Source organism: Lepisosteus platostomus, chromosome 13, assembly GCF_059453375.1.
Source record: "Lepisosteus platostomus isolate fLepPlt1 chromosome 13, fLepPlt1.hap1, whole genome shotgun sequence".
NCBI lineage: Eukaryota > Metazoa > Chordata > Actinopteri > Semionotiformes > Lepisosteidae > Lepisosteus > Lepisosteus platostomus.
The window spans coordinates 27439112-27460463 of NC_142623.1; the positions used below are offsets into that span (position 1 = coordinate 27439112).

At 36.8% G+C, this 21352-nt stretch overlaps 1 protein-coding gene across 2 annotated transcripts in view; it reads left to right on the forward strand.

Moving 5' to 3' along the window:
• fstl4 (follistatin-like 4) overlaps positions 1–21352 on the forward strand; it is a 177435-nt gene that overhangs the window by 135754 nt on the left and 20329 nt on the right. For both annotated transcript variants that reach the window (XM_088603912.1, XM_088603913.1), the window contains exons 7-8: positions 14249–14415; positions 18410–18530. In XM_088603912.1, the coding sequence (XP_088460038.1) occupies positions 14249–14415; positions 18410–18530 (288 nt within the window). The remainder of the gene's footprint in view (positions 1–14248; positions 14416–18409; positions 18531–21352) is intronic.

The window sequence follows — 21352 nt, forward strand, 5'->3', positions numbered from 1 at the left end:
ATAGGGTACTAGCTACTAGCAACTATCTCCTGTCAAGCAAACAAGCAAGATTTGAATAGCCTCTCATGACCTTTATTTTTTATATATGTAATATCATTTATGATCCTTTAAAGCACATAACTGGTAAGAACAAATGAGAACAAAAGAAAGGTTGGTCTATAATAGCAAAACATTTTTTTTTTTAGAATAAAGCAGATGTGGAACTGGCTCTACATATCAATGCCTTGTGCTTTGCTTGATTATCTTAATTAGATTAAATAGATTATCGATTAAAAAGACTTAGATAGAATTGGGTGTTTTGTTCTGCTTTAACTGACCGGTAGGATTTCCTGTCAGTTTTGTCCTTGAATTGAGGTTTTATTTTTTTAAGTAGCACTGTACCTCAGCTGCTTAAGAATTAGCAAAAATGTACTACAACAGCCTCTTTGTGGCTTTGGCACTACAACATGTCAGTACTAACAACATATTTGAAAAGCAAATTAGATTCAATATCTGAAAAAGGGATTAAGATCTGTATAGAGAGCCAAAGAGGGATAGTTCTGCCTATCTCTCATTTTAGGTTCCATCCATGAAATACTGACTGAGAAACAGATCAGAATTCAACACTTATTAAAATGCACATACAGTAAAACACATTGATCTTGTGTGTGCCTTCTTCAATTTTTGTTCATGTCCATGTTCATATATTGTTTTGTATCAGGTCTCAGTTAAGAAATCAAAGGCATTTTACAGACCTTATCCCATAGTTCATATTTTTACATTCATACTGTACTTCACAATAATTTCATTACAATCCAATACCCAGTAGCTCTTCAGTTTAGGGCCTGCACTGTATGAATTCATTGCAGTTATTCACACCAAAGTATCTATCAATGAAGCATTTATATATGAGAATAATACAGCCTTTTATAATAACAATACAATTAATCATTAGATGGGATCAGGTCCTACTGGGCTATTAACACTCTGTTACTGTCCTGTTAAACTATTGTATATTATAAATATTTTATAAATGTAATTTGCACTCCTAAAGTGTTTGCAATTAGAGTGTAAAAATCTTACATAACTACCCCATGGTGTTTTTCTTAGTGTGTATGCATAAGAAACCTTTTTGACAGTGTATTCACCAACACCTCGTCAGTGTGTGTAGTCTCTAGGGAGCCAAACGTGCAATCTTTGAATATGAGTTCCTCATAATTCTATGAAATGCTGTTTCCATTCTTTTTTAGTTTTGTTTTTGAAGAAAAATATATAAAACAATGTTTAGCCATTTCTGGCCATTTACAACTGGGTGTACACCACACTGGCTACTGTATATATACTAAAAGCATTATGAGGAGAACAGGAGACAGAGTCGCTGGTAATTTTCTCTAGTTTTATTACTAACACTTATGCCAACATTTGTAAGATATAGTCAAATATACTGTATGGCAGACATGAAGTTACAAAAGTAGAAGGAAGTCAGAATTGTCTGTGTAAATAGGAATTTTTCCATTTACTGTAAATGTCTCTTTATTTCTGTTCCCCTTTGTCATATGTTATAGTTTTGAGGTTTGGGAAATTAACCTTGTGATTGTTCCATTATTTGTTCTTCTGTGTCTGATAAAGCATGAGAGTTACAGACAGATGTTGAACTCTGTGATCTTGTTTAATCTCCTGTAAAATGGTTTCATGGCACCATGGACCTGATCAGATCAGAGAGAGAGCTTCATATAAATGTTATTAATATAATCCAGGCACAAGTATGACAAGACTTCCAACACAGTGCCTCAGTGCCATCTTTTCAGCTATCAGCCAACCAATGCCACTTTTGGAAAACTCAGATTAGAGTCAGCATCTAGCAAGAACCTCAAGTTAGAATTGTGAATGTCTCTTTTTAGAATATTGGACAAAGTCATTTACTAAATCAAAGCAGGTAAAAGGGTGCCCACAATTGCCTCCTGGACAGGGCATGTACAGTATAAGGGACAAGAGGCTTCATGAAACCTCATTCAGGAGAGGTTAAATATACTCTGAGGAGGAATCTTTTAAGTGGGTCACTGGATTAGAATTTTATGCAGCAGAATTTATGCTATCACACATATTGTCTCAGGACATTAATCCCTATTCCAAACAGTAGCCGCTGCAAAGGTACTGTATGAAGTCTGTAATAAAAAATAAGAAAGCCAATCCCTTTGTTTTTCCCCTGAGGTCAAACAGATGCCTTTGGTGCACAGAAACCTCATCCTCAGGCCATGCCCTCAAAACACACTGCAGAATGCAGACATACAGTACTGTAAGTAGAAACAGAGACTATAAGGGGAGACAAGGAGCTTCCTTTGTGTTCATAAGCCCTGGAAAAAGTGAAGACCATCCTCATTAAATTTGATTTATATGATAATGTATATGATAATTAAATATATATATTTGTTTGTTACTCCAGTGTAAAAAACAGAATGTTGAATTACCTGTAACGAGTTTGGAACTTAGCCTATAGAATATCATATCTTGATTAATTGTTTAATTCTGGACTCAAACACATTCCACAATGTCTAAGATGTATCCCCATTTTTACAAAACCTTAAACTCTAAATGGGGAGACTAAAATTTATTTTAGTGGACCCCAAGATACAAGAGTGTCAGGACTAAACCAAACTGACAATGGACACAAAGCAAGAAAGTAGAAACAGAACTGAATGTCTGGCAAGTCCAGGCATCCCACAGACCTTTCACATAATAGAGTAGAAGATTTCATACCTAGTTGCTTTCTTTCCATATGAATTTTAAAATTTGAGACTGCAATCTATCGTGGTACCCTAAGGAGAAGAGAAAGAAATCATAGAAGTAAAAAAAAGTCAAGCGAGAAAAGCCCATTTGTTTTTTATTACGGAGAGGCAAGCTTGAAGAGAATTGGGAAAAGTAGTCCATCTGTTGTAGACAGAGTCTACCGGTTTAAAAACGTTATTAGAGATGTGTACAGTGAGCTCATGTAAAAAAGAGTAAATATCACTACCTAAGTCTAAAGGTACCTGAAGTGTTTGGCTAGAGAGTAGTGGCAGAGTCAAAGGTACAGTATGCCTGGTTTCTCTACCACAACATTTAAGGGCAGCATTAATATCCCTCCAAAAATTAATTTCACACCCTGATAGAGTATAGTATCAGAATTAGCAAATATAGCAGATAAGGCTGTACTGTATATATCATCTACAGTATGTAGAGTGAAAGCATATTATTTATGGAAATTGAAGTAGCATATTGACAGTCCAGGTTAGAGGACCCAAAAATAAGGCAAACCATAAGAATTTATTAAAATATAAATTATTAGATTTAGTAGTTCAGGTGGGTAGCTGCGTCAGCATGCATAGGCTGCAAAGGAACAAGTAATAGGTTTATTCCATGCTGAAAAAAAGCACCTCACACCTTGCTCACACCTGAAGAAGGCTCCACTGCCGAAACGTTGTTTTCTTTCTTCTTTTTTTCAGCATGGAATAAATCTATTACTTGTTCCATTATTAGATTTAGATTTATATATTTATTAAACTAGATATCCCTGATCAGTGCCAGTAGAAACTGTAAAATGAGAAGAACACTTGCTGAATATAAATACCAATGCAGAAGGGTTAACACATACAATTTTCACCATTTTAGTTAAAGGAACCTGGTCTGAAAACCATATAATTCCGAACAACCACAAATATTCCAACTCAGGCCAGTCAAAAACCTTCTTCTCATCCAACAAAAGGGTGGGACAATGTCTGCAGCCATGTCCTGTATATAATGTGGAGGAAATGGCAAATGTTGTAAGATGCAGGCCCCCTTTTACTTAAACCTGTTTGACCGTGATGGCTTAAGTTTGGGCATTAATATCCCTTCAAAAATAATCTTACTCAATTATGGTATATACTGTATCATGTCAAGCAAGAAAGGACCAAATGAGTGCCAAAATTCAGTAACTATGCCATCAATGCCATATTATTCTCTGTTTTGTGATGTCCTGAACTGCCTCTTATACAATAGCTCGTGACAGGGATATACTGAAGAGCCTTCAGTACAGGTATAGATTCCTATATCTGCAGGACAAAGACTAGGTAAATAAAGAGATTAGAGAAACTTCTTACATGTTCATTGGTCCAAATGAGTGCCTGAACTGCATAATTTAGTGTAAAACAGGAGAATTATGGAGTCTCCAGTCTACAGATCTGACAGTACTACCCCCTGGGCCGATTTAACATCAGGAATATCTGAAAAACATTCATTATTTCTGAGTTTCAAAGCTAGTAAATTCTGCACAATGTCTGAGCAGTAAATTTCTTTCTTTTCTAATAATATTCGAAGGTCCAATGCATTAGCCTCAGAAAAGGTTTCGCTGGAAACTCACGATGTGAATATTATTTTGACTGGAGTGATCTTACAGTTTGACAACCATGCTTTCCAGACTTCCCTGCTTCACAGTGTGATTATTCAGTATCTTCGTTTTGCTTGAGACCAAGACCAGTTTCAATATCAGCTGACTGCTGCAGTAGAGCAGCCATCTTAGTCTGCTCAGGTGAATCAGTCTCTGTTTCTCCTTAGATGGGAAGTAGGCAGGAGAAGAGTCCAACTTCTTTTGTACCTCTACTTTTTAAAATTTTAAAAAAGGCTCAAACCAAACAAAAAATATATGTAGAGGGGGATAAAAAATGAAGAAGAAACTGAGGCCTTGCAACCTGAGATTAGGTGGCTATTACAGCATAAGAATCAAAGCACAATATTTTTTTCTGACACTCTTTATACGTGTGTGAAAGAAGATCTCTTTATGATTAACACCTGCTGTTTACAGATATATTTTATTGCCCACTAATCTGAGTGCTTTTTCTAATATTGTAACTGTAACATTTTTCCACACTAAGTTTAATTAAGCATGTCCTCCATTACAGTGTTGTACCAAAGAAAATAAAAATCACCTTTATAAAACAAATCTGATATATGTACAGCCAAGCAGAAAACATAATTTCACATGTCAGTATGCAGTAGTAGTAAATTAGTCATATTTTGCTAAATTAACCAAATGCATAACATAAATTAAACGTTCATCTAAATTATACTGAAGAACAGTTTTTTCTCATTTTTTTTTTGTCAAATCAACTCAAAACACCTTTTAGTTGACTTGCATTAAAACCAATGTAGTTCTAAGGAATATAAAATGCTTTGTGTAGTAATATACAGTATATGTTTTCAATCTCAAACAAGCCCACCGTTTGTCACTGAAATAATATTTAGATGCTTTAATAAGATGCTTTATATAAAACTACAACATTCTTTTCAACATTAATGTTTAATTTTTATCTCCCAGTTGTGCTAACTGGAAAAACTGTTTCAGCTAGGAAGATGTAAAGCCATGCATTACAAGTTATAATTAGGCGTATTCTGTACAGTACATGTAACGGTACACAAACTGGACATCTACTAATTGAATTTTAAGTTCCTTAATCTCTCTTAAGCCTGCTACTTCCTTCTTAACAAATGTGCAATGCCCTATTACCTACAGGGAATGTGAGTGGTGAAAGCTCAAGCAAGCACATCCATGGGCAGCCTTGCAGTCAATGTCTATTGGCAGCCCCTCTGGGTCCTCTTTAAGTGCTGGGCTTAATGTTGCAAATCTGTCTAGCTTGGGTTGGGATAGAAAATTTACAATGAGAGAGCAACCCATGTAAAATCAAGATCTAGCTCCCTTCAGACTCCTAGATCACGGATGTAAGCACCAAACCTTCAAATGCAAATTGTTAAGACGCAAATGTACAGTAAAAAACAAATCCTCATTGCAGCTTAAGGATCACCAAAGTGAACCAAGGACAAAAGTCAAACATTTAAACACAAAACTCTTCCGACTCTGGATGTAAAAGACGTAGTGTACTATGCTCTTCTTTATGTATTAAACTCAGCCCTCAATGACCAGTTGTCTTTTTTATACCATGCAAAGGAACAAGTAATAGGTTTATTCCATGCTGAAAAAAGAAGAAAGAAAACACAAGTTTCAGTTGTGGAGCCTTCTTCAGGTGTGAGCCTTGTTTAAGCACCAGAAGCCTTGATAAAAATAACTCTTCGCATTGAATATATCCCTATGTTTGATATATTTAAGAGTGTACATAGAATGTATGTTTCTTATTAGTACTCGATGTAGCGTTGAATGTCCTCTCTAAGGCAGCCCCTGGCTATCTATGCCTATTTCAATTAATTGCATTCGTATTTACATGTCATGCATTTAGAAATTAAGTGCAGCACAGGTCAACAGATCCAATACACAGCAGATAAGGTGGGCAAGTGAGAAATTGCTTTACTTATTGAGCTAAGGGTGACTTGTATGAAGACCAGACTGAAGAAGCCCAGAGAGGAGGTTTGTTAGGAAACCGGGGTTACACCACTACTCTTATGAACAGGTGATCTTTAGTATCTTTCAGGTAGACAGGACCTTGGTGTAACATCTCATAAGAAAGAAGGAAGGCATTTTCTACAGCACAGTGTCCCTAGGCATCATACAGGGGTATTGGTTTTGGAAGCTTTGCTCCAGAGAGAAAAGAGCCACCTGTTCATCCACTAACACTACTGTCAGTAGTAGTCTCCAGTGTAATGACTAGCCCAAACTTGTTTCTGAGATCTGGTGAGTTCAGGTTAGAAGTCATATTGCTACCAGATTCTGTGGTTAGAAATGATTGAGATGATTTCATGATGAAGCTGACCCAAAGGGCAAAGCAAGCTTTTTCTCCCAGATAATATGTCAAATGTCTGCTGTCATCCTCTAAAACTAGTTATATAAAAAACAGTTTTATGTTTAAATGATCGCTTTGGACAATGGGATGGAAATTAATGTATCATGAAAGTCTTACGAGGTATAAACATTCAGAAATGAGAGTCAATTTAATCGAGTTCTAGAAGAAGTCAGTGAAATAGTGTGACTTGACCTTTGGGTCCCAAACATTTATTCCCAAGATTAAGACAATAATCATTTTCCTGCTCATTAACAGAAATGCCTTCATTAAGCAAATGGAGGATATATTTTTCTGCAGTGCAATTTTAAATAATTTATTATTGTAGCAATATCTAAATAATCATATTTTGTTTTTGCAGTATTAAATATTATTTATTATTTAACCCTAAATGCTAAACTGATTTGAAACTGGTGTATTTTTGGAGTGGCCTCTGATGAAAGTGAATGTTTGGGAGTTTGGGAATCCCTAAGCTTTTATCAACTCCTGCTAAAACTCTTCATACCACATTAGTGTCCTTGAATATAATGGTGGGATGGTGACATACTCTTTATATGGCATTAGAAATTATTTTTATTTCATAATTATATAGTTTATACATAGTGGGCATGGGCAAAACTGAGAGAAGTGTAGTCCTTAGAGTGTTGCATTGTAAAACTCAGCTGTTTCCCTTTCTTATGAGAACTAGTGATAGGTAGTTCCTAATTAGGACTAGCACCTAGGAAAGTTATTGCTGGGAATGGTTCCTGGGGTGCCATCAGTGAGGGAAAGGTTGTAAAACTGTCTGAGAATACAAGTCAACATGTTCTTGTCTTCTTGTGCATGAGATTAATATGGACTTCATAGTCTTCCAATCTGGCAGACAGGTCTAGAGGGTCAATAGAACTGAATCTTTGAAAGCAGAATGTTACCTTTTTTTTTTGTAAAGAACTGCTATAATGATCCTCCATGCATGCTGATGTCCAGCACTTTGTTCTTGTGTAATGAAGGCTGGGAATACAGTTCATGTATAAAATTGGTTTTTGTTTTTCTCAGGAGTCTAGTTTATCAAGACCAAAAATATCTGAATCTTAGTTATCTCAGTAGCAGTAGCAAAACACACACTTGTATGCAGTACATAAAACACTGAGCTTTTTGCAACTATGCGGTTGAAAAGAGCTCAAAATGGCACCCATTTTTTAAGAGAATTCAAAAGACTGTGGTCTGGAATTTAGTTGTGTAATATGGCTTGGCAACTCTTCATGATGAATCCCATCCAAACTGGTCTTAGAGTTTGTGAGCAATTGATGTTCAGCCACTGAACTTCTGAAGAAAAGGTAAGTAGACAGGCTTGTGTAAGTGCATTTTTCCATTGATTCTTTGTCAGAATGGGCTATGCCCTAGGAACAAGAACTAATAATCATCTCTAATGTCATGTACAGTTCTGCTTGCCAGTGTCAAAACACTAAGAACAGGAAAGGCATGGAAACCAAGGATCAAGCACTCATGCTTCTAAGACTCAATAATATTGTACAAGATAACAAAGGAAATAAAGTAGACTGTATCTGTTGTTTTCCATATCAAATCAATAGGAATATAACTTTAAAAATATTTGCCATGAAGGGAATGGGATGTGTGTTATTAAAATTAAATCACACTAACTTACAGTACTTGTCTCCCTCACTTAAAATCTTGAAATCTGTTATATTATTTTGCATTACAAACACCGCTCACACATTTTAAGACTCTCTTAAAGAATGCCTTTTATTTTATAACAAGTTTTGTTAAAAAAAAACTTAATAGTATGATTTCAAGAGGAATGATTCAACTCTGGTCTTAAAGCTACAATCCCTTTCATGTGTGCACAGTATGTTCCCTTCCTAAGAACATAAAATTCATTTTGTCAGCTGGAACTGTGGTATTGATTCGACACTTAATTATTTGTTGGATACAATAAAAAAAACTGAAATGGCTTTTTTCCTTTTTGTCATGCAAGGAAATGACACATACAGAATTATCATGGTTATCAATCTTTAACATTGGAAACTATGACTGTCTGCAGATAATTGGTACTGTAGGAGTCAGAACACATTTAATATCAGTCATAAACTTTCAAGAAGAGGATGGTGGTGACAACTTATATTTAGTATGCAATCTGCCTTCCAGCCATGCTGAATCAATGTGTTTTGCTCTGCATAGACCCATTTCAAACAGCTCTGTCCCTAACCCCAATTATAGATTTCCACATTGTAGAATTAAAAAAACTGCCTGTGGCTTGAAGCACACCATACAGCAGCAAGAGAGGAATATCATACTAAACATGACAAGCAATATATTTAGATTATCAGACATTTTGGACACATCTACAGTAGTTGCAAAAATGTCTTCAGACTATGGATGGTAATGTATGGAGATGATTTGAAAGGGTTCAGTGGGTTTTCAGGGTGAAATAAGTTAGCAGTGCTGGACGTGAAATGTTAAAACAAGGAGAAAACAAAGAAACGGGGGTACTGTGACACAGCACTTGCTAATGTGCAGAGTGATACAGATCACTGCGGAAGAACTCTACACCTACTGGGATCCCACACAGGAGCACCACTCCTTATATAGACACCTCTTGGGGATGGTGATAAAAGATGAATCGAGGCATGTCTTCTGGCAGGAGTGGGACATCAAGGCTCCCTCTATGACAGTGCCTGTATTTCCATAAAGAAGCAACCAATGAGTACAGATCACAAGCCATATAACACACCTAGCCCCAGAGTCTCAGGCTCCCACAAGTCCTGGTCTGAGCAAGTGATCACTGCAATATATATTGCCTCCAGATATATTCATGCCCCTCATTACATAGGAAAAAAAATGAATTACAAATATGCAGTATATTATCGGTGCATGTATTATATACCTGTATGCGAACTATATATACTGTATACAGGAAAGTAATATCAGTTCATCAGACCAGTGCTTATCCTGGATTCCCTAAAGTGACACAGAAAACAGAGAACATTGTATTTCCTCCCCCCTGGTCAGGATTCTAGTCCATCACAGGGATCACCCCCTGCAATGCCAGTCCCCATGTATGTAGCTGGGTGGTCTAGAGCAACTGAGGTAAAGTACCTCTCTCAAGGTACAAGAGCTGGTCTGCTACAGGGACTTGAACCTACGGTACCTGTATATCCCACTAATGATAAGACTACACTTACCCATTACATTATGCTGCCCCCTACACTGTGTAAATAGTAATAATGTGGAACAGAGAGAAAGAAGGGCCCAGGGTTTTCAACTGTTTTATACCCTTTATAACCTTAATGGGTCACCAGTGGTATTTCTTTAGTCACAGCCAGTACTAGTTAGACTACAACTCCAGATGTTAGATGGCCAACAGATAGGCTGCTCTAGGTTAATTAGTCACCACTGTTTTTAATTCTCACTGGGGCAATGTATAATGTAATGTGTGACAGTGTAATGTAATGTTGGCAGAGGCGGCTCAGAGCCTTTGTGTTGAGACTTTGTGTTCTGTTGAAGCTCTAATTACCACAATTGTGAACGATAGCTTAAAAACAAAAACACCCTAAGTCTGTGGAGGAAAAGAATTCGGGAAAATTCGGAGTTGTTTCAGTGTCTTAAAACATTGTTTTACATTAAATGAGTTTTTTCTTTATACACATTGTTTAGGAAGTGTGAACACTGTTAAATATTACACTGAAAAATAAAGGACACTTTGAACCCCCATCTTTATGTGAAAAGTCACTCATTTCTATGCTAGATGATGAGTTAAAAGAATGTGGCTGTGTGGGTTATATACAGTGCCTTGCGAAAGTATCCGGCCCCCTTGAACTTTTCAACCTTTTGCCACATTTCAGGCTTCAAACATAAAGATATAAATTTTTTATTTTATGTGAAGAATCACCAACAAGTGGGACACAATTGTGAAGTGGAACGAAATCTATTGGATTTTTGAAACTTTTTTAACTAATAAAAAAATGAAAAGTGGGGCGTGCAAAATTATTCGGCCCCTTTACTTTCAGTGCAGCAAACTCACTCCAGAAGTTCAGCGAGGATCTCTGAATGATCCAATGTTGTCCTAAATGACTGATGGTGATAAATAGAATCCACCTGTGTGTAATCAAGTCTCTGTATAAATGCACCTGCTCTGTGATAGTCTCAAGGTTCTGTTGAAAGCGCAGAGAGCATCATGAAGACCAAGGAACACACCAGGCAGGTCCGTAATACTGTTGTGGAGAAGTTTAAAGCCGGATTTGGATACAAAAAGATTTCCCAAGCTTCAAACATCCCAAGGAGCACTGTGCAAGCGATCATCTTAAAATGGAAGGAGTATCAGACCACTGCAAATCTACCAAGACCTGGCCGTCCCTCTAAACTTTCAGCTCAGACAAGGAGAAGACTGATCAGAGATGCAGCCAAGAGGCCCATGATCACTCTGGATGAACTGCAGAGAACTACAGCTGAGGTGGGAGAGTCTGTCCATAGGACAACAATCAGTCTTACACTGCACAAATCTGGCCTTTATGGAAGAGTGGCAAGAAGAAAGCCATTTCTCAAAGATATCCATAAAAAGTCTCGTCTAAAGTTTGCCACAAGCCACCTGGGAGACACCCCAAACATGTGGAAGAAGGTGCTCTGGTCAGATGAAACCAAAATCGAACTTTTTGGCCACAATGCAATACGATATGTTTGGCGTAAAAGCAACACAGCTCATCACCCTCAACACACCATCCCCACTGTCAAACATGGTGGTGGCAGCATCATGGTTTGGGCCTGCTTTTCTTCAGCAGGGACAGGGAAGATGGTTAAAATTGAGGGGAAGATGGATGCAGCCAAATACAGGACCATTCTGGATGAAAACCTGTTGGAGTCTGCAAAAGACCTGAAACTGGGACGGAGATTTATCTTCCAACAAGACAATGATCCCAAAAATACAGCAAAATCTCCAAAGGAATGGTTCAAAAAAAAAGGTATCCAGGTGTTTGAATGGCCAAGTCAAAGTCCAGACCTGAATCCAATCGAGAATCTGTGGAAAGAGCTGAAAACTGCTGTTCACAAACGCTCTCCATCCAACCTCACTGAGCTCGAGCTGTTTTGCAAGGAAGAATGGGCAAGAATTTCAGTCTCTCGATGTGCAAAACTGATAGAGACATACCCCAAGCGACTTGCAGCTGTAATCGCAGCAAAAGGTGGCTCTACAAAGTATTAACGCAAGGGGGCCGAATAATTTTGCACGCCCCACTTTTCATTTTTTTATTAGTTAAAAAAGTTTAAAAAATCCAATAGATTTCGTTCCACTTCACAATTGTGTCCCACTTGTTGGTGATTCTTCACATAAAATAAAAAATTTATATCTTTATGTTTGAAGCCTGAAATGTGGCAAAAGGTTGAAAAGTTCAAGGGGGCCGAATACTTTCGCAAGGCACTGTACATACTGTATATGCATAAGCATAATTATAATTTGTAAAGTTACATTTTTTTCAGTTATTCAATAGAAAATGACACAGTTCTTTTGCTAGTATTTCCAATAGCAGCAACATACGGTGCCTGTTATTATAATATTAAAATGTGACATTTGAAAAGGAATGTATGACAAATGAGAATGAGTAATTACATGTTTATCATTTTCCAGTCCTTAAGAATTTGTTAATCAAATATTTGTCTGATCTGATATTTAAAGATAAAGGAAAGATTCATTTTTTATTTTTGCTGTTGATCCCTTAGCCATATAAATCATGCTATGGTTTATTAGATGTCTAAAAATATCTGAGTACTAAATCTTAATGATAAACTAAATTAAGCAATGCTTCCCTTCGCTATCACAGTTTTTGCAGTGATGAAGTATTGCTAATTCAACTTAGGAAGGTAAAAAAATAACACAGTAAATATTACCTGCAATAACTTCACTTTAACATGTTCCATTAATTTTAAGTAGAATTTAACTTCATGTTTCAGTTCCGTATATGCATTATTGCTGTAAAAAAAAGATGTTCAATACAGTTTAATTAGGCCAATTGAAAGAGACAAGACCTGCAATCCTTATGTAATGATAGCCTCTCAATTTTTAAGAAAATTCAGATTTCTCATGGAATACATTTTAAATGAATTGAATAATGAATGCTGTTAGGTGATCCATAAAAGACTGTTGATTGGAGTTTAAGGTTTAAAGATAAAATAAACGAAATGTTTTATGTCATGAAAAAGGTAGAATAGTGCCTGCATTGAAATTCATATCATATACAGAATAGGATTATTTATTATTCTAGTTATATTCTTAATATTAACCATCTCTCTTCTTTTCATTGGGTTTTTATAATGCATGTACTTTAGCCCAACGGATAATGATAAGGCCTGATAGTAGATTTCTGTAAAGTGCAGAAAATTGGTACATTATTATTTAAATGTTCCTCTTATTAAGATGACATATACATATCATGGAGAATTGATTCAGGTACAGTATTCATAATCCTGCAGAGCATTGCACAAATGAGGGTGATGTTACAAAACTGGCATCAATCAGGACCCAGGCACACAAGTAAAAATTACTCTTAGGAACAATCATGACAGAAAACAAGAGTCACTTCTTTACAAAGAGTATGATGAGATGTGCCACCAGCTCCCTGTTGTTGAAACTGACTTCAAAGGATTCTTTAAGAAATGTTTTAATGGGATTCTTTGATCATTAAGCTGGCAGGTCAATTGGTCTCCTCTCATTTGTAACATTTTATATTCTTACTATTTTTAAAGACCCTGATAATTGTGCTCTATACATTTTATAATTACATGATAGCGAATATACAGTACATATTGAGGTGCCAAGCCATGTAATTGCGAGGCTTTACATGGCTTGGCACCTCAATACCTGTCTGAACTTTTATCAACCTACTCCCCACCTCGCAACCTCCGCTCTTCAAATTCTGCCCTCCTTACTGTTCCCCAAGCCCATCTACATTGTATTGGCGACAGGGCCTTCTCCTGCTCTGCCCCCAAGCTCTGGAACTCTTTGCCCAAGGATATCAGAGAGTCACCTTCTCTAAACTCCTTCAAATCCAGACTCAAAACCTTCTTCTTCAGTAAAGCCTTTACTTAACTGGTTCTATTCTTCACCCCTCTGCTTTTCTTAGTACCACCTTCTACGGTCTCCTCTATTGTTATTGTTGTATTGTTGTAATTGTAATTGTGTCCTATCTTGTGAAATCTTCTTATTTATTGTTGTAGTCTTCTTATTTATTGCTATTGTCATCCTCTAAAGCGCTTTGAGAAGCCACCTTTAAAGGTGCTATATAAAATAAAGTTTATTATTATTACAGTACAAGGAACATGAACACAAATACAATGAACTCAAAAGCTTTTTGTTAAGCCAGATATTCTTAAAATGATTTTTATGACTATTTTGTATTTGAAGAACATTCTCATCTCTTACTTGTCTCTTGCTATTTGTTTCTTTAACCTTTTCCATCAGTTTTGAGAAAATGAGGAGATGATTCAGCTATAGTGCAGAAAGCTGTGAAATTCACACCTGAAAACTTGTTGTTTTTCAGAGGTTGTTCAGCTGAGTCTTCCTGAAGATCAGAAAGTCAGCATCACCACAGTAACAGTGGGACTGAGCACTGTGTTGTCATGTGCCATCAGAGGAACACTGAGGCCTCCAATCATCTGGAAGCGAAATGGAATTATACTGAACTTTTTGGATTTAGAAGATATTAATGTAGGTATTTTTTCTGATGATTATTTTTACTTTGCTTATTAGATTTTATAGTGTATATCGGAGACATGCAACTCTTTTAGTACTTTTGAATGAGCAAATGATTAAAACAAGTGCTTTGACATCTGAGCCAAACTAAGGCAGAGGATCCCTCAAGAGTTCTTTGAAGACATTTTGATAATGTTTTTTTTGTCCCGACTATACAGTATGTGCCATATGTGCAGTACTTGTACCAATCAGATTTTTGCAGCTCATCAACACTTGCAACACAACAATAGCCAAATAAAGATATGCCACGGCAAACGTTTCTCTGATTTTATCTACATACATTTATTTTATTATGCCATGTGTAAAAACAGTAGTTTCATTCTCTAGAAGTAACTGAAGCATGAAAACCTTACTCCTCATGCAAAGTTAAGGGGATTTTGTTAAAAATCCATTTTCAGCTCCTCTAATGTTGTGTGTCATAACTAAACCCATGTATCCCGTTATTGTGACATATTTAAGTAATGCAGAGGATCCCTGGTATAACCTGTTTGATGAAATGCCTTGCTGTTTAGTTTATTTTCATTCATGTTGGCTGTAAGCATCCATGCTTTGTGTGAAATAGTGGGACTGAATCAATAATATTTCTTGTTTAAGATCACTGTGTATCTTACGAATTTTTAGCCAATGAAAGAGGCAGGGAAGGTGATAGATTGGCATGAAAGCAAATATCATGAAATCTTTTAAAATAGTAAAATATTTAAACTATTAATACTATTTGCAAGCTAGTTAGTTAATTAGTAAGCTGTGTTAGGCGAGAAACACTATTGGCTCAGATATACATACTGTGTGCATATTAAGCAAGTTGTACCTTTTTAACAGAAGTTGAAATTACTAAATAACATGATAGTACAAGTAACCAAACCAATCTAATTGTTTTTCTGAAGATTCTTTTTCTCCCTCAAATCTAAAAATACTGTACATAGTCCTCTGGAGGTATACAATTTAAATTTTCAGGGGGTCAATGACATTAATAGACATTATGAATGGCACTGCAGAGCGATCATATCCTGATGACAGCAATGCTTTTCAGGAGCAAGAGTAATATTTTTCTCTCTTTTCATTAGAAAGAATACAAAGAAACAAAAAGGGCAGTCTGTATTAAGTGCGCAATGATTATTCTCTTTCCTAAGCAGTTTTTCATTGATGACATAAAAATGGCGTTTCATCAAAGCTTTCTCAAAAGTAGCTGTTCTAGGACATACACAGTGTAAGTGTTAACAAGCACTGTGTGCAGTTGTGGAACTGTCAGATAATGTAAGTTATATCTATGTTTAGCTGACATGCATGGTTTGCTTTCTGGGGCTGTTTGTCCTACTGATGATTACTCTATTTACACATTAATTGATGCACATGGAAAAAAAAATCACCTTGCACAATTGAAAATAAATGGAAAGAACACCTGAAATCCATCTATGGTACATTGGTTTCATCTCAGTGTGCATTTACAACTTACAAAGGGGGTCCTTCCAAGTCAAAACTCTCAAAGGTTGCTGTTTTGAGATGCCAGTTCAATCCCAGTATTAACTAAATAAGGATTTCTAATGTATAAATGTGGTGTATATATCTTGCATTTATAGATTCATTTTTTGTACAGTATATTAAGGTAACTGTAGCTTGAGGTATTTTTTACATTACAGCTGTACACAATTTGTGCAATCTTAAAAATCAATTACTAACTCATACATTTGCTATAACAGAAATTATGTCCTATGAGGCACAGTATTTTGTGTGATGGGCAATTTGTCCCCAGAAAGTAAATACCAGAAGTGGCAGTTTGCCCAGTCTGGAACCAGAACTCTATTGAACACTATTAGTCTAGTTGAATTGGTACATTTTCCATATTGAATGCTTTTTTGATGTAATTGAGTCATGTTTTCAAAGAGAGGATTTGTTCCCCAGGCTTGATTGCACTCAGTAAAGATAGCACTTTAGGAAACAAAAGAAAATGTGTCTGATTCATTTTCAGTGCATATTTTTACCAGGTACTTAAAGAACCAAAATAAAACAGATCAAAGGGTTGATTATCAGGATCAAATAATTCACAAGTAAGATGAATAATGCATTGCCACCATTAAAAAACAATTGTAATATATAAAACATACTTTAATTAACATGTCCGTTGGGAATTTGATATACTAGTTTGTTTCTGGCTTGAGAAATGCATTAAGCAGAAACTTCAAACATCTTACAATGATTGTTCCTCTAAAACCACAGCTGCTTTATCTTTATCTCATTACAAAAGATAAAAGGAAAATTTGGTTTTGCATTAAAATAGAAACTTAAAAGGTTTGTTTTTCAAAAATAAAAGTGGCAGGGAGTAATTATTAAAGTGTTTAGGGAAGTGGCCTCTGGACAATGTCTTGGTGTTTCAGTTTATTCGATTAAAAATGTTTTAATGAGAAACTCCCACTGTGTTTTATAAATTTGGAAATTTTAGGAGGAGGAATTGGTTGAATAGATAAACATTACACAATTAAATTATTTGATTTATATGTACTCATAAAGTGACATGTTACAGAATTATGTAATTTATTAATAAATGTTAGATAAATGGATATGGGGCGATGGGGGCATGGTAGCGCACTGGTTAGCATTGTTGTCTTGCAGTGCTGGGGTCCTATCTGCGTGGAGTTTTTTCTCCTTATGTTTGTGTGGGTTTCCTCTGGGTGCTTGGTTTCTCCTCACAGTCCAAACATATACTGGTAGGTTAATTGGCTTCTGGGAAAATTAGCCCTGATGTTTGTGTGAGTCTATATGGGCCCTGTGATGGACTGGTGTCCTGTGCAGGATGTACTCTGCTTTGCGCCTGTTGCTTGCCAGTAATAGGCTCCAGCCTTCTCACAACCCTGAATTGGATGAAACGTTAGGGAAACAGATGGATCCTTTATTTGTTTGTGGCCTGACAATAACAATAGTTATTAATTATGGAAATTAATATGTATTACCTCTCAATGTTTCACAGTGTGGCAAGCAAGAAAAAGAACAATCTAAATGGACTTCTGATTCCTAATTTACATATTTTTTTGCATACAAATGTCAAGTAGCCAAAAATAGTTGTTTTGACTTTATTAGGGCTCTTCCATAGAGTATAGCTATTTTTGACCAGAGAATCAAAGTGTATATACTGTGTATGTGTTATTATACTTTAATACTTACTAATACTTAGTAATTGTAATACTTTTCACAGTGATAGGGTACATACAATTCAAAATGGAATTGTCTGAAATGGAATTGGTAACAAGGCATCTCTCCCTTAATTATATTATATGTTGAAAATATACAGTTTTAATTTTCTTCACAAACAATGCCCAGGAGATATTAGGTCAGTTCACATGGGCACAGAGGCTGGTTGATATTTTACTCACTGGCTTTTACTTGTGCTATGCACTTCACTGGTCTGGTCCTTCATTAAAATGTCTTTACATTTGACCCCTTTTCACTAATAGGTTTTCACTAATATGAAATTTGGACTTATTTTGCTTGGAGATCGGTTTCTTCAAATTGTGCCACTACTGCAGTATCTCAAAGCACTGCCGTTTATATGCTTGATTATTATTTAAATACTTATGCATACGGTGATAATTTAGCATGAAAGTGTTGGTTTGAAAAATGATGCAGGCCCTAAGGTCTCTCGAGGCTGTTGCAATAAGGGTCTTTGGTGTCAAAGTGCTTCTCACACGTACATACAGTACTCCCACATATTCCAATGAAAACAATCTAATTTCTAATCCTTTTAAACCATGGTTAAAATCCCAGATGAGTTATGCATTCTGAAAACTGAAACATGCTTCATTTATCATGCTAATGCGTTTTATTATTTATTTCTATTTATCCAGCTGAGTATGAGCATGGAAATATTGTTGAAAAATCCCTGTCCGATCTTTGTTGCATAGCTTGTGGTGATACATTTTCTGCCCCAACTCCCTGCTGTTTTTTTCTCCTCAATTAGGACTTCGGAGATGACGGCTCACTTTATATTACAAAGGTGACAACTATACACATGGGTAATTACACCTGTCATGCATATGGCTATGAAGATCTCTACCAGACACATGTCCTCCAGGTGAATGGTTAGTAAATGGCATACATAGCAGTCTTCATTAAATGTTAATTTAAAGCATGTGATATTTCATCAGATTTGAAATCAGACGTGAAATGTTGTATCTGCCAGATTGCATTGGCAATACAAGGACAAACAAATGTATTTAGACTGAGCAATTTCTAATACAGAATGGTTATATTTTTGTATCAAATTCTAAACAGGGGATTGCAAGATGTAGGCAGTGTTTTGAAAAATATTAAAAGCAGTACACTTTCAGCATATCACTCTGCAACTCACAACTACCAACCCACTGAAGCTACAGTGCCTTGCGAAAGTATTCGGCCCCCTTGAACTTTTCAACCTTTTGCCACATTTCAGGCTTCAAACATAAAGATATAAATTTTTTATTTTATGTGAAGAATCACCAACAAGTGGGACACAATTGTGAAGTGGAACGAAATCTATTGGATTTTTGAAACTTTTTTAACTAATAAAAAAATGAAAAGTGGGGCGTGCAAAATTATTCGGCCCCTTTACTTTCAGTGCAGCAAACTCACTCCAGAAGTTCAGCGAGGATCTCTGAATGATCCAATGTTGTCCTAAATGACTGATGGTGATAAATAGAATCCACCTGTGTGTAATCAAGTCTCTGTATAAATGCACCTGCTCTGTGATAGTCTCAAGGTTCTGTTGAAAGCGCAGAGAGCATCATGAAGACCAAGGAACACACCAGGCAGGTCCGTAATACTGTTGTGGAGAAGTTTAAAGCCGGATTTGGATACAAAAAGATTTCCCAAGCTTCAAACATCCCAAGGAGCACTGTGTAAGCGATCATCTTGAAATGGAAGGAGTATCAGACCACTGCAAATCTACCAAGACCTGGCCGTCCCTCTAAACGTTCAGCTCAGACAAGGAGAAGACTGATCAGAGATGCAGCCAAGAGGCCCATGATCACTCTGGATGAACTGCAGAGAACTACAGCTGAGGTGGGAGAGTCTGTCCATAGGACAACAATCAGTCTTACACTGCACAAATCTGGCCTTTATGGAAGAGTGGCAAGAAGAAAGCCATTTCTCAAAGATATCTATAAAAAGTCTCGTCTAAAGTTTGCCACAAGCCACCTGGGAGACACCCCAAACATGTGGAAGAAGGTGCTCTGGTCAGATGAAACCAAAATCGAACTTTTTGGCCACAATGCAAAACGATATGTTTGGCGTAAAAGCAACACAGCTCATCACCCTCAACACACCATCCCCACTGTCAAACATGGTGGTGGCAGCATCATGGTTTGGGCCTGGTTTTCTTCAGCAGGGACAGGGAAGATGGTTAAAATTGAGGGGAAGATGGATGCAGCCAAATACAGGACCATTCTGGATGAAAACCTGTTGGAGTCTGCAAAAGACCTGAAACTGGGACGGAGATTTATCTTCCAACAAGACAATGATCCCAAACATACAGCAAAATCTACAAAGGAATGGTTCACAAATAAACGTATCCAGGTGTTTGAATGGCCAAGTCAAAGTCCAGACCTGAATCCAATCGAGAATCTGTGGAAAGAGCTGAAAACTGCTGTTCACAAACGCTCTCCATCCAACCTCACTGAGCTCGAGCTGTTTTGCAAGGAAGAATGGGCAAGAATTTCAGTCTCTCGATGTGCAAAACTGATAGAGACATACCCCAAGCGACTTGCAGCTGTAATCGCAACAAAAGGTGGCTCTACAAAGTATTAACGCAAGGGGGCCGAATAATTTTGCACGCCCCACTTTTCATTTTTTTATTAGTTAAAAAAGTTTCAAAAATCCAATAGATTTCGTTCCACTTCACAATTGTGTCCCACTTGTTGGTGATTCTTCACATAAAATACAAAATTTATATCTTTATGTTTGAAGCTTGAAATGTGGCAAAAGGTTGAAAAGTTCAAGGGGGCCGAATACTTTCGCAAGGCACTGTAAGTAGGTGTGAGCCTGGTCAGTACCTGGATGGGAGACCTCCTGGGAAAAACTAAAGTTGCTGCTGGAAGAGTGTTATGGGGCCAGCAGGGGGTACTCACCCTGTGGTCTGTGTGGGTCCTAATGTCCCAGTATAGTGACAGGGACACTATACTGTAAACAGGCGCTGTCCTTCAGATAAGACATAAAACGGAGGTCCTGACTCTCTGTGGTCATTAAAAATCCCAAGGTGTTTCTCAAAAAGAGAAGGGGTGTAACCCCGGTGTGCTGGCCAAATTTCCCATTGGCCCTTACCAATCATGGCCTCCTAATAATCCCCATCTATGAACTGGCTTCATTACTTTGCTCTCCTCCCCACTGATAGCTGATGTGTGGTGAGCGTTCTGGCGCACTATGGCTGCCGTCGCATCATCCAAGTGGATGCTGCACATTAGTGGTTGTGGTGGTGGAGGGGAGTCCCCATTACCTGTAAAGCTCTTTGAGTGGAGTGTCCAGAAAGTGTAAGCAATTATTATGAATTATTACAATTTGTTGCTTTGATGTTTTGTTGCCATTCATTAGGAAAGATCTAATCTCTTATTTGTTCATCTCATACTCAAGGTTCATCCTTTAGATGATCACCCTGTAATTATTGAATGGATTGCTCTTCACAAATATGATCTCCATGCATTCAAAATTCACACCCAAACCGAAATTGCTAATATCCATACTGATCGCTCTTTACAGGCACAGTATGTATTTTAAGTCTTATGAACTAGAAGCAGTCTCTGTGAGCAAACATACTGAACATTTTGTGTAGTGGCTCATAGTTGCTCATTGCTTATTTTTATTCTTTATGTTTTATTATTGATACAAAGAGAATGTATAACCATTTTAAAAAGATTTAGCAAAGCAAATGCAT